Source organism: Mesoplodon mirus (genome assembly GCF_964341445.2).
Source record: "Mesoplodon mirus genome assembly, chromosome: 6".
In the NCBI taxonomy this organism is placed as follows: domain Eukaryota; kingdom Metazoa; phylum Chordata; class Mammalia; order Artiodactyla; family Ziphiidae; genus Mesoplodon; species Mesoplodon mirus.
This window is the reverse complement of record NC_138982.1, coordinates 27,263,959-27,278,749: the sequence shown is the minus strand read 5'-3', so window position 1 is coordinate 27,278,749 and position 14,791 is coordinate 27,263,959. Positions and strand designations below refer to the sequence as shown.

The 14,791-nt window shown below is 38.6% G+C and overlaps 1 protein-coding gene across 1 annotated transcript in view; it reads left to right on the top strand.

The window, feature by feature from the left end:
* Positions 1-14,791, top strand: part of KCNH8 (potassium voltage-gated channel subfamily H member 8) — a gene marked incomplete at both ends in the record, with an annotated part of 347,867 nt that overhangs the window by 150,516 nt on the left and 182,560 nt on the right. The window contains one exon of the mRNA XM_082624208.1: positions 8,992-9,123. Coding sequence (XP_082480334.1) covers positions 8,992-9,123 — 132 coding nt within the window. The remainder of the gene's footprint in view (positions 1-8,991; positions 9,124-14,791) is intronic.

Below are 14,791 nucleotides of genomic sequence, written 5' to 3'. Positions count from 1 at the left end.
ACTGCATGTATTGACCTCTTCAAAGCTCTTAGCCATGAGAAGTAGAAATATATCCAGTATACAGATGTGGTACAAACAGGTGGCAAAATTTTATCTGAGGATACCCAGCAAATAAATGAAGAATTCAGGACTCAACCATATGTAATGTCATCTAATCCCTGGATTTTGACTGCCCTTTTCTAAATATATCATTTTTGTAATTAGGGTTCTTTGTAAGCAATATAAATGGATTCTGGTTATCTGAAGCAAAAATATTAATTTATTGAAAACATATGTTGTAACTTATGGAACCAAAGAAAGGGATGAGCAACCAGTCTTTGAAAAAGGCAAGAAGCAGTAGTGTTCATGAGGCCTAGGTAGCAGGAATAACTGGCAAGGTTTTTCTGGCCTTCATTGTTGAATGGATCTGCTTCCTTCATTTTTAATCTTGGATCCCTCTGGTCAAGATTTAAATTACCAGGAGAGAAAGAATGATTGGTCAGCATGGATGATTTGCCTATCCTTCCAGTGAGGGCTTGTCTGAGCACCAGGTTAGGTAGTTCTACCACGGCTGCACACAGAGAGGAGTTTTCATCTCCAGTGGAACATGGAGGTGCAGTGACACGAGGAAGGGGCAAGGATGCTGGTCTGCCAAACATATGAGATATCTACTATACTAATTGTAGCAACCATGAGAATGTGCATCTCGTATCTCTGATTGCAGGAGAGTATGTCTGATGACCCCAGCTACTGTCCTCTGAAACACATCATTGTGTTGGCACAGGCCAGACTTTCCAGGGGCTGCTACCAGCCAGTGATGGAGTGAAGCAGGGCTGCTAAGACAGGTCTGGTCCTAGGAGATGTGGTGATGCTCTGATGATTGGCTTGGCTAGATGACTCCTTGATGGCCTTAGCAAACTTTCCTTAGAACTGCACTGAGGTCTAAGACACTGTCATCCAATTTTTCTTCCTTTCTTTCTCCTTTGCTTGACCTCAGATCTGCATCATGATCTACTCATCATTTGCTTCTAAGAGGACCAGCAATAACACACAAATCATTTATTAATATCCAAAAGCAATACTAAGTAGCACTTAAGAATGTCATGCTACAGCCCTACACTGCCGTTTCCTACATTCTGTATGCCTTTACCCTGTTCTACTTTTTCTTTCTGCTGTAGCATTTAAAACCCTCTAATAAACTATACAGTTATTTATAATTTATTGTTTTTCTCTCCGAAGTAGAATGTAAGTTCTCTCTGGGCATAGGACAGAGATCTGTTCTGTTTTGTTCACTGATTTGTATCCAAACACTTAAAACATTTCCCAGCCATAGCAGGCACTCAGTAAAAAATTGTTGAATGAATGAATAACTTTATGTCCATTTGCCTGCAATGTAATCTCCAAATATTTTCCTTTGGGTCCTAAACTAAGTAGTTCCACAGTCCCAGACCCCCTTAACTATGCTGTGTTTATGTTGGCATTATGCTTTTTGGTGCCAGCAATTATTCTCGTTGCCCTACAAAGACCATAGATTTCTCCCACTAAAGCCTTCTGCAATTAGAGAGGGTTAACTTGATCTTCCAATTCTCATTTAAACCAAATTCTTTTTCACTGAACAACTGCCAAGTTTGAAGAAGTTTTAAATTGCTTTGCTTAAAGTCAAGTATCAAGGGAGTGAGTTTGTTTCAGTGCCTTGTTCTCAGAAAGAAGTGGCTTACAAGTAGCAATCATGGAGCCAAGCCTGTCGGATCAGACATTTATCTGCTCACTAACAATGGTTCAGCACATCTGTCCTTCTTTCCCCTAGAGCATCACTGAAGAGAGAGCCATGGCTCAGCGTTGATTTGGGCTCAGTTCTCTTTGTTATTTCCAGTCTTAGATGAGCGCAGGGGATGTTGCTCTGCATCCTACCTAGAGCTACTATGGCACAGAGATCACCATTCTAGGAAAGAGGCAGAAACATCCTGGGAGAAGGGGTCAAGCAAAGGTTTTGTGACTAAGGTCAGAATATGGTGCTACATGCCTTAATGACTTTGGTAACTATGCCTGAAGTCTGTGATAATGAAGCTTTTATGACTGCATCCTCGTTTCAAGGAGGGGATTAAAAGTGGCACCAGTGGTGGTTTTCAGACCCCATTTTCTCATTGGCTACTTGAAGCAAATTTAAGAATTAGAGCCATGTGTACCTAAATGAGAGATATATTCCAGTGTAGAACTAAAGTAGCTGAATCTTGTTTCAAATAGAGGTTCTACTCTTCTTCGGGGGTTGAGAGGGAAATTTGTTGATTTCAAAATAAAAGGCTTTATTTCACTTTTATCTCTTATGACATTTTATAAAGAATATGTATCCTGATGTTCTATAGCATGGATAGAAAGATTAAATGAAAAAGAAATCCAGTTTCTAAAACATTGTTCACAGAATACGATCATTCCCAGAAGATTATAATAAGGCAACATTGGAAATCAAACTCAGATTCGTGTTTAAATCCTGCCCTTTGACACTCATTAGCTGTGTGACCCTGAAGAAAATACTACACATCTCAATTTCCACATGAGTAAAATGTGCTTCAGTTTCTGCTACTGTTGGTCAAGGTGATCAATGAGAAGTTTAGATGGAATACATACAAAGCTTGTGACTCAGTGTCTAGCATATAATGGAAGCTTAATAAATGACAGCTATCCCTAGGTCCTTGCTGTGTGTATTACATTGTCAGGAATCCCTTATCTGTTTCTCATTGGACCATACGCAGTTATCTGGGGTCTTCCTCTAAACCTATCCCAGATGAATTTGTGGCTACCCATATGTGAAAAATTCTTTCAGTTATAGGTAAGAATTTTCTATGTTTAATCATCAGAAGCTGTTTGGTTTTCTTAAAGCAAGTAATAACTCTATTGGTCAAAACTACAGTAAATGATTTGTTGAGCAAGCATGTTGGAATTATTGACTAAAGCACATCTTGGAGATATTTTTTGGATCTCAAGTTCCCAAGCTCCTCTCCTTCCAAATTATTAGAGATTTCTGAGAGATGCCAATATATACTCCTGGGAGAGGAATAAAGTACTTTCATTTAAGGAGAAAGGAAACTTGGAACAAAATGGAAAGAGGAAGAAAAAACAAACTGGGCACATTCAATTCAGCTAAGCATCAGTTGATTTGTATCTATGCCTCCTTTCTTCCTTTCATTTTTCCTTTTCTTTCTTTCCCTCTTTTTTTTTTTTTTTTTTTTTTTTAGTTACCCTAACTTAACATGGAACTTTTCTTAGAGTTTGAAATGGAATATCTGTGAGAATTTAAATCATGGAGAATACGCACAAAGTGATCTCCCTAGAAATATGACCTCATCACTCTTATCACCCAGTCCTGGACTCCTTTCATTTCTTATTCCAAATCTCTAGAGTTGCCAGAATCCCACTAAAAATTCCGTCATGCTTATTCTAGCAAAACTGAAAGCAGGGATATGAGAAAAGGAAAAAAGAAGAAACTGTAATCCTACAATCCACCACTATGAATATTTTGTGTGTATTCTCCCAGTCTATTTTTTTTTTTCTATAAAGAAACAAATTTAAAACACATTGTTTTCTGAGAGCCTCATTTTTCATCAAACATTGAAATGAGAGGTGTCTTTAGCCACTGCCCGCTCAGGGAGGTCTCCAGCTGGCTCACTTCATGTCCCACCAACCCGACTCTACCCTCCACTGCTGCACAAGACGTCGGGGCCCCAGTGCATTAGGATCCTGGGGTATTTGGAGGAGGGTGTCCACCCAAGGCAAATTCACTGGGAACTGAGCACAGATCTGAAACACGTATAGGCTGCACTATAGATGGATGGTCCTTGGAAGAAGTGTTCCTTGCAGATAAAGTGAAGCCTTTACCTGCTATTTCACCAAAGAATCCTTGCTTTCATCACTTAGAACAGTACAAACACCAGGAAGTGCTGGGGAGGCTGCTGTAGGGCTTATCTCCCACGCAGCTCTGGGTGCTTCCGGGGACTTCCCCCTCCTTTTTAATCTGATCCTTATTTTCGATCACCTCTTCACATGACCCATCCCCTGCCTGTTTACCTTTCTAGTTCCATGAAAATAGACTTTCCATATTGATAAAGAGTCTCTGGAATGCTATGTTAATTTTTTAAGCAAGCTGTGAAAAGCCATTGGGTATTTTTAATCAGAACACTCTATTTACACAGATTCTTGGAAACAGCATGGGGAGAAAACTAAAGGTAGGGAGAACACTTTTGAAGAGTGGGTGAAAGATGGTTAGGACCAGAACAAGGCAGAAACAACTGTGATAAGAGAGAGGGGCAACTACAGCTCTGCACAGACTCGCTTGAGATGCTCATCAATGTCCTGCGCTTTCTGCTACAGATACAAGGGTCCCGTCATGCAGCCACCATTAACAGTGCCTTGTTTACACACCTGCAGCCCTTTGGCCACACCCTTCCCAATATTATATCCCCTGGACTAATTTCTAAAAATTGTCAAGCCTGTCATCACACCATGAGTACGTAGCACTGAGACAATAGCTATAGAGAACAAGATCAGATTTACTGTGAAATATGAAGAGCGCCTGAAAATGTTTAGGTCACACGATACTGATGCTGTTAACACTCAGGATATTATATTTTTGTAGCCATAATTTTAAAAACTAAAGGTCACACATATTTACCATTAAAAATCCAATCAAAATCCTGCTTGATATGAGGGACATGTTAAGGGTCCCCATCCCACTTTCTGCTGTTGTGTTAAATTGGGAAACACAACCTGTGTCCCATCATGGCAACACAACCAGTCACTAAAGAGAAGGGAACGACTCACAACTCAATATTCTTTATATCTCTACCTCCTTGTATTAAGTTATTAAACCATGAACTCATACTAGAAACTTTTTCATTAGTGTTCACTTATTGCAAAATATAATCTTTTAGAGGTATATGGAAAGCGTATGTCTTCTTTCCATTGTAAATATTAGCAAGTCAAATTCTCTTGCACCCTTGTTTCCCAATGAAGGAAAAGAAAGTACCAAAAATGGAGACATGGGACATTCCACCAGGTTTAAACTCTGCGTAATTATTTACGCGATTCCAAAAATACAGTTTACCATATACGGTATAAACCCTGTTTTCGCCCATGAATTTTATTTATCCATGGAAATTAAAGGTGTTACTAGCTTAAATCTTGACAGAAACTCATCTGTTTTAGCGTTCACCAACCCACACGGTAACTACGGCTGCTGTATACAGAAGGAGTTAACATTGACACACAAGTTCTGCCCTCTAACCCTACTTTTAAGAATCCTTCCCGTCTCTGGATTGAAAGCTGAGGGATTTTCTCCCTCCCTCCTTAACGCTGAGAGATTTATTGTACCAGGCCTGGGGCGCTGTTGACTGAAAGACATTGCATGATCATCACTGTACCCATGGGTAAGAGAGGAAGCAGCAGACCCTGGGGCATTGCTTTGAGTTATTACAGTGTGCAGGGTTGAAGGTTTTGTCAGAGAGCCAGGGTGGAGAGGTTGAGGACAGCAGGGAAGGGAAGGCTAAGAGAGCAAAGTAAGTGTGAAGGGTGTTGCTTTGAGCCTGATTGGTAGGTTTTAGCATCGATCCTCTTTTTCTGGAAGAAGAAGCAAGTGGCTTATGCTTTGCTTTCTAACTTTAGAGGTACCCAAAGCCATATTTGTAAGGAAGTTGGTGTGGATAAATATGAAGGAGCAGTTGAAGGAAGAAAGGAAGAGGGATAAAAGGAGGGAGGGAGAAAGAAAGGAAGGAAAGGAGGAAGGAAGGGAGGAAAGAAGGAAGGGAGGAAGGAAGGGAGGAAAGGAAGAAGGAAGGAAGAAAAGGAGGAAAGAGGAAGGAAGGGAGGGAGGAAAGGAAGGAAGGAAGGAAAGAGGAAGGAAGGAAGAGAGGGAGGGAGGAAGGAAAAAAATAGGCCTATATGTCTCTTATGCTGTTTCCCTGATTCACTTTTTTGTCATGTATGTAATGGGGAGGTTGACATTAGCTTAGCTCATGACAACTCATTACAAAATTTGAATTTAGAAGGACCCATATTAATGAAGTTTCTAATGAATTTATACAATGTCAAAGATCACATCTCATTATAACTTGAAAGACAAATTTCAAAGTGATTTTTCAACTCTCCCAGAGCATGCTATGACATGACTCCCGTGCATCATGGCTGATTAGAGAATATTGCCATGTTGGCAGCTGTTTCCTTGGCTTTCACCTCATTTTGTGCTTTTGTGTTTCTTTAAAATACACTGGCACGTCTGTGAGGAGACTCTGTGGAGACAATAATGATGCTTGTCTGAGTGCATAGATTGAATGATTTTCTGGAAAAATAATAGTCTCTGTTCTGATTTGGGTGATGTTCCTGCAAGGAAATTGACAGATAGATGATTTAAAGTGTGAACCAAAATATTAGATTCATGCCATTCTCCAAGTCCCCACGATTTCTGTCTCTAGGGTGTGATTGATAGCTTGGCCTGGTGGTTCTTTTTGTTCCTACCGTAGCTACAGCATTAGGGAAAAAGGCTCCCAAGTTGAAATGGTAATCATAGACAAAAATTGGAAGTAAGGGCCATTCTGGGATGAGGGGGAGAGCAGTGTTTGGCCAGGGATATGGCTCATTTTTAAGGTTTCTTCATTAATCATAGACAATAATGTTGACTTATCAGTTCATGTTTATTGGGGTTACTATATCTACCCTGGACAGGAGGATGTGAGAACATTACAGTTGAGGAAATCTCATTGCAGAAATGTTAACTGACTTCCCATGGTGACGTGGCTGATTGATGTTGGAGCCCTGGTGATAAGCCATAGATTATAGGTTTTCTGGAGCCTGGTGATGGGGTATTGAGATGGGATTGCTGTGGCATAGATATTTGGGAAGATGAATGAAAGGAAACCATGTGTCTGAGTCAAAAGAACAAGAAGGAAATCATACCACTAAACAGTTAGGAGGATGTGGGGGAACAGGCACATATTCAAGGCATACTTTATAAGTAGCAGCACATTACACATACATTTATCCCATGTGTACTTAACCACACATTTTCAACAAAAATACCCCAGCAGCTCTAGTAAAATATGATTTTTATGTCAGATGGATGCTAAATACAAATCAGCTGCTCGTCTGGTGCTCAATTGAAGAAAAATGAGAGATTCCAAGGCTGGATGGATATATTGCTGTGTTGGAAAGTGTGAGATCTAACATAGTATATACAAAGCAAGTTAAAACATCAAAGATATTTCTGACTCTGTGATTTTTGTCGTATAGCCAGCTTTGAAATCAATTCCCAAATAAGATGGAAATTCAGATTTTTTCCCATCAAAGTAAAAGTGTAGGAAAATTATGTGTGAATAGATCAACAGTTTTGTTTTTAAGCAATAACTTTTTCATCAACTTCACATGTCTCTGCCCAGGAATGCTTTTCAGTAGAAAATCTAGTACTAGGATTTTAATATATTTTTTAATGTGTATTTTGAAATATATAAAAACTTCTCAAAATATAAGCCTTACGTTTGAACTTGAGTCTGTTAATGATATTTCTCATGGTTCTTTTGCTCAAAGAATAGAATTGAACTTGAATATCACTTTTAAAATTAATGTTTATTGGAGTATAGTCGATTTACAATGTTGTGTTCGTTTCTGCTGTACAGCAAAGTGATTCAGTTTTACATGTACATATATCCACTTTTTTTAGATTTTTTTTTCCCATATAGGTCATTACAGAGTATTGAGTAGAGTTCCCTGTGCTATACAGTAGGTCTTTATTAGTTATTTATTTTATGTATAGTAGTGTGTATATGTCAATCTCAATCTCCCAATTTATCTCTCCCCCTCTTTACCCCTTGGTAACCATAAGTTCATTTTCTACATCTGTGGCCCCTTCTGTTTTGTAAATAAGTTCATTTGTACCATTTTTTTTTTTAGATTCCCCATATCAGTAATATCATATGATATTTGTCTTTCTCTGTCTGGCTTACTTCACTCAGTATGACAACCTCTAGGTCCATCCATGTCACTGAAAATGGCATTATTTCATTCTTTTTTACAAGTCTGAGTATCACTTTTAGGATATGTTCTTGAAATAAAACATATACCCTGAAAAATACACACGGGTACAGAGTTTGATGACTTTCAAAACCTGAATACTCCTATGCAACCAACATAAAGGCAATGAAAGATATGGACCAGCATCTCAGAACACCCTGTCCCGTGTCCCCTCCTAATCACAATATCCCAAAGGTAACCACTAACCTGACCTCTTAAACCCTAGATTTGTTTTGCCTATGTTTGTACTTCATTTAAATGGATTCTACTCCTCTGTGTCTGGCTATTTTTGCTCAACATTATGTTAGTGATATTCATCTGTTGTCCTGTCGATTATTATATATCACTCATTCACATGACCATATAATGTATTGTGATAATATATCTTGAGACTGTCAAACAGTTTTTAAATTATAGGTACTAACTGGCAACGAGTCAGTAATGTAGGAGGGTTCAAATGACTTTGCATCATCCTTCCCAAAACTTGGTATTTTCCGTCTTTTTTTCTTTTAGCCATTCTGGTGCACAAGCATTGATTTTTAACTTGACTAAATAAACCTTTAGCAAACTCATATCAAATAAAAGTCTTTATTTAGGAATCAGTGTGTGCTTTGGGCCGGAAGGGGCAGGATTTCATCAAGTGGAATGCTTCAACATCAATACATTCAAAGAAGAAATACAAATTTGAATGACATAAGCAGAAAGGTCTCAGCACAGACTAGTGGTTTTGTTTAAAATGCTCCCTTATTTTCAGAGAAAGCACTTCATTTGGGAATGAAGAGATATGCATTAGAGGCTAGATATTAATGGAGTCTGAAAACTGACATTTTTAAGATTTTGGGGGAGACTCGTGGGATAGAAGAAAACAGTAAGGACTTTATTAACTATACCACAGATGATGTGATTTTCATAGAAAAAACACAAGACAGTGGTTGATTTGTATTTTTATTACCGTTGCAGGGTCTCCATTTTGGTGCCTATTGGATATTGTCCCCATAAAGAATGAGAAAGGAGATGTGGTCCTTTTTCTGGCCTCATTCAAAGATATAACAGATACAAAAGTGAAGATTACTCCAGAAGAGAAAAAAGAAGGTTTGTACTGTTTTCAGAAAACATTGACAGATGGAGTTACATTTTGAAATTGTTTATTCAAAAACTCTGGTAGGAAAAAAAATGTGTTTTTAATAACAGCAACAGATAAATATTCATAACTCTTAGCAGTCAGTATTTGGTGCCTATCCCCAAATCACCAAGACTCACATGAATTTGCATTTTCCTCTTTGTAATAAAAACTCACTTGATAGGAACCAGAAGTTTACACTCCTGTTCAAGGAGGATGAGGATGGGAAAACAATTTATCAGAATACACAGATTCACACCACCTTGTTTTATCAGGGAAGAATATACATTGATAGCAATGAGTGAAGTTAAAATGATGTGATTAAAAATACTGCTCTCAGTTTCACCTAATGTGCAGTAGTTCAGAACTTAGAAGTGCAAGATTTCATTTTATATCCAAAATCCAGAACTCAAGTTTAATGCTTGTTAGAGTGGAGCGTTGCAAATGCGTACCTGTATTTTGCAATAATAATTTGTTTTAAGACACAGACAAGCTCTTCAATGATCTTTAAAGTATTCTAAGACTTTATATTGCTTACTTTATAGCTTGTGTCTATAGTTTATGAGGAAATACCCTGCATTCATGTAAGCAGACAAAAAGTAACACTGAAAAAAATGCCCATATTATTTCATTTAAACAAAAGTAGGATTAGATATTTTGGTGACCAGAGAAAAGGCAATTGTCATTGTAAGGACTTCCTGTATATTAAGTTCTTTATGAGAACCAGCTCTTTGACGTTTGAACAACTGTCTTTTTAAAAATGTGTGTGAGTGTTTTAGATACATTATGTCTTTTGAAATGACAACACAAATTGAGAACTATTTGGTGACCCCCGCCAACTTCTATCATTTGGAATGTTTGCAAATGCAAACATTTGTGTTTTTGCATAACTAAACACTGTTGCATATTTTACATACAGGAGGAGTGAGCAATCTTATACTTAAAGTTACTTGGATATTAGAGCACGTGTAATACCTGTCCAGTGAGAGAAAAGTGTGGAAATCGGTGCGCGTGGTTTTTGGTTTTGTTTTTACTATTTTCTTTGCTGTTATAGGAAAACAAAAGGTAAGTATGAACTGTATTTACTCAGAACACTTCTTATACCAAATGTAGGTTTTTTCCATACCAACAACCAGTTCTGCAACTCTCTGGACTCCAGCTGGGTGTCCTATAATTTAATTCAGGTCACACTAACTACCTGGATTTAGTGTCAGAGTGCACAGGTATAAGGGCCCACCCTAACTGCAGATGCCGGTCACAAGTACGGGGTGCCCAGGGCCCACACACTTCTGTCCAGCTTGGCTACAATGTCGGGAATTTCACAACCCTCTCCATCCTTTTCAGATTTGATGATTTTCTAGAACAGCTCACTGAATGCAGAGGAACACTTCTGTTATTGTAAAGGCTCTAACTCTGGAACAGCCATAGGGAAGAGATGCCTAGGGCAGGTATAGGGAAGAGGGCCTGGGGCTTCTGTGGTTTTCCTGGGCGTGCCACCCTCCCAGCACCTGGGTGTGTTCATCAGCTCTCCTGCTCAGGTGTTTAGTAGGAGTTTTCATGGAGGCTTTATTACGTAGGCAAGATTGATTACATCACTGGCTATTAGTGATCAACTCATTATTTAGTCCCTCTCCCCTCCCCAGAAGGTCAGGGAGTGGGGCTAAAAGTTCTGGCCCTCTAATCTTGCCCTGGTCTTTCTGGCAATGTGTTGCCCTGCCGAAGTAATCTATTAATTTCATTCATTATTATTATTCAATCTATCATTTAATCTATTATTTCATTCCTTTTTTATAGCTGAGTAGTATTCCACTGTATATATGTACCACATCTTCTTTGTCCATTCCTCCATAGATGGACACTTACGTTGCTTCCATGTCCTGGCTATTGTAAATAGCGCTGCAATGAACACTGGGGTGCATGTGTCTTTTCGAATTAGAGTTTCCTCTGGATATATGCCCAGGAGTGGCATCGCTGGATCATATGGCACTCTATTTTTCATTTTTTAAGAAACTTTCATACTGTTCTCCATAGTTTTCAAGGGCACAAGGCAGACTACCTTAATGTAAATTTCAGTGACACTAACAAGCAAAAATTAGTAATGTAAACAACAGTGTCAAAACTGGAAATAACACCAAATCACAACTCTCTAGGATTTGAGTGGAATCAGAAGATTAAACACTGGACCCTGGCGGTCCAGTGATTCTGGCTCCGAGTTTTCACTGCCGAGGGCCTGGGTTCAATCCCTGGTTGGGGAACTAAAGATCCCACAAGCTTCACAGCACAGCCAAAATAAAATAAAATTAAAAGATTAAAACTTGATAGTAGCCAAGTGCTTGTTTTCTAGTATCTCTTGTAAATCTGGCGTGCCTGATTGTCTTTTGATTCTTACATAACCTGAACTCAGTGGTTTCCAAACTTTTCCATCTGCTAGTGTCGTTCTGTTTTCTTTCTCAGAGGGCTCATTTCTGCTTGCTGCTGTTGTGTAAGAGACACTGAGTTTCCCTGTAGCTAAGAGAGGGATACTCACCCAAAATGCTAGTGAGCATCCATTTTTATGTAAATTCCTGGGAGGCAGGGAAGAGCTGCTTTGGTGTCACACTTGACTGTCACTGGAAAAATTATTTGGAGGTTTAATGTTGTTTCATAAAGTCAGAAAGCACAATGTCATGTGTGTACTTTGAAACACTGAAAATTTAGCCTAGAGGCTACCCCTAGATTCATTGTTGCACTTATGCAATCAGCAAAGAGTCAGCTAACATCTAGAGACAGAAGGGTGAAAATGGCAAATTCCACTGATTTTCAGGGAGTCGCATGGTCAAATAACTACAATATGTTATTCTATCTATATAGTAAAGCAGAGCTGTGGAAAAGTGTTTTGAGAGAGTGATGTGATTATTTCTGAGTAGGAATGGAAGAGGATAGGGAAGGGAAGGGAAGACTTCTCAAAGGAGATGCCAGTTTCAGAAGAAAACTGTTTGGATAGAGTGATGGTAGATCATAAACCAAAAATCAGATTCTTGTAACAAACAGCCATGACCTTATTGGAACCACTGAATGTAAGAGTTGAGCCAGTAACTGCATGAAAATCTGGCATCAGCAGACACAAGAGACAGAGATGGAACATGACAGTTTGCTTTGGTATGGGGCTCAAATTGCTGGTGGATTCAGTTGTGACTCCCCTCACCCATCATCTCTGTGTTCTCTTGGGGCTTGCTTATTGCTCTAAGTAGCTTTTTGGATCTTTCGCTTGTAAGAACCTCCTAGGAAGAAAGAATGGGTATTCTTTACCCCGGAAATAGTATAATATGTGTGAGACAGGACTATATCTTTGTTTTCTAGCTCCTAACACAGTGGCTGTCATGTAGTAGACACATATTTGAAAGACACACACAAACACACACTTTGGAATGCATGGATGTGTAAACAATCAGCATACTGATTACCAAAGGCAAATGGGGTGAAAAGTTTTTCCTTTTATTTGTTTCTTACCCAAGTAAAATTCCAGTGGTACTCTGTGTAAATGACTATTTTAAAACTAATCGTACTTATTTGATTTGTTAGAAGATTTTGACTCCTTGTTAAAGAGTAATGCCTTTGTTAGCATAAAGCTACTCACAAAAATAGTTATCCAACATCATACACAATTCTTACCTTCTAGAAGATGTTGCCAAATTCTATCCAGGGATGGACATCAAATGCCAACAAATGGCAACGTAAATAATATGATTTTCTTTTTGTGTTATTTATGGATCTTCATAACTTAGGAATTATAAAAGTATTGCTTTTATGAAGTCTCGGAAGATAGACCATGAGAAAGGGGTTAGCAGGTCTGGAGCAGATGAGAGCCATCAGCAGGGTAAGAGCCTTTTGAAATGAGAATTTAACCCTTCGATCAACACATCCATATTGGCGAGATAGATTGCTGTTCTTGAGTTCAATCTTAAGTTACAATCTGTTTCCTAATAGAGTAATTTTATGACGATGTCACAAAAATCATATGATGATGTCTTCATATAAAGTTGTTCTTAGTGAATGGCTTTAAATAAAACAATAAAAGACCTGTAAATCCAAGCTGAAAACAATAGATTTTTTTTCAGTTATATTTTAGGAGGAACACAACCCAGCAGATTTATCTATGCCCAGCGTTTTTGAAAAACTCTTGGCAGTTAAGGCCTTGTTACAATTTCCCTCTGCACTTATTCAGATGGGTTGGTCTATCTTGACTTGTGCTTTTTCACACCACCTCACGTTGGCTTGGTGCCACCTCCTCCCCCTTCTACCTCTCACAACTAACCACCCTTCACTGTGCCATGAGGTCCACAATTCATCACATCCTTAATCCCTCTGTAAGTGTCTCTGATATTTTATAATACTTATCATCTTTGCCTCGCAGATACAATAATATTAATAATCATGACAGTTAACATTGATTGAGTGGTTACCATGTGCCAGCAACTCTTCTAAGTACTTTATAGGTTTTATCTCATTTAATTATCACCAAATACCTTTAACTAGGGGTTATTACCATCTCTGTTTTTAGACATGAATACATTAAAGCCCAACAAGGTTAAGAAACTTACCTAAGCTCACACAGTTAACAAATGGTGGAGTGAGGTTTTGAACCTATACAATCTGGTTCCAGAGCCCAAACTATTAACTACTCTGTGATTTTGCCTTTCATTTGTACTATTTTGCAAGGTAGATATATTTTTAATCATTTTTATCGTGTGTCTTTCATGGAGATTTTTGTCTCTTGGCCACTGTGATTCATTTGCCCCCCTCCTTGTAACAGTTTAGAAGAGAGTGGCCACTATTTCTTCACTCTCAGACCAGTCCTGGTGGAGCTTGCACCATCCCTCACAGACTCCAGGACTGGTGTCTGACTCACTCTTGGCCAACCAGAGCTATATACGCCTCTGATGCAGAAATTGGTCCGGGGTTAGACACATGACCCCACCAGAGCCAACAAGACATTGTGAGATGCAGGCATGTGTATTTTCTGGCTAGATTTGAAACTGAGATGGTGCAAATTCTTAGAACCTTTTGGAGAATTGAGTTAACTCAGAGCCTGGACCAAAATTTCTTTTTTCCCGTCTTTGGCCAATTTGGGTGGGATTTTTCTGTCAATTTCTGCAGAAAGCATCGGAATTGTATAGGGTTGACATACTCTTCTAAATGAAATGGCGAATTTTTAGACGTAAGGACTGACTTTTTCAAACTCTTTCTTCTGCACTGTTTTACACTTAGGTATTGTATAGTGTAAATGGACTCATTTTGGAAATCAGCTGAATCTGTGCTAAACCAAAATTCATGCTAAGTGTACTATAAATTATACATAGACGTAGGTTAATTTTACCGTGAGTTGAACTTTTACTTCTTTATTTGAAATCATACATTCCAAAAATGCAAGTGGCTATAGATAAATCTAGGGCATAACAAAGATAAATTACTTCTGTCTCTATTCCCTCCACTTTTCCTTATTATTTCTTTTCTCTTTTCAGAACATGAGGGAAACAGGGCTATGTGACTGTTTTGCTATAGCAGATTCCATACTATGAAATAACATACTCTAGTGGAAGGAACACTGACTTAAAAATGGGAAACTTGGCAAGCTCCAGAAGCTCAGAGAGGCTTTTAATA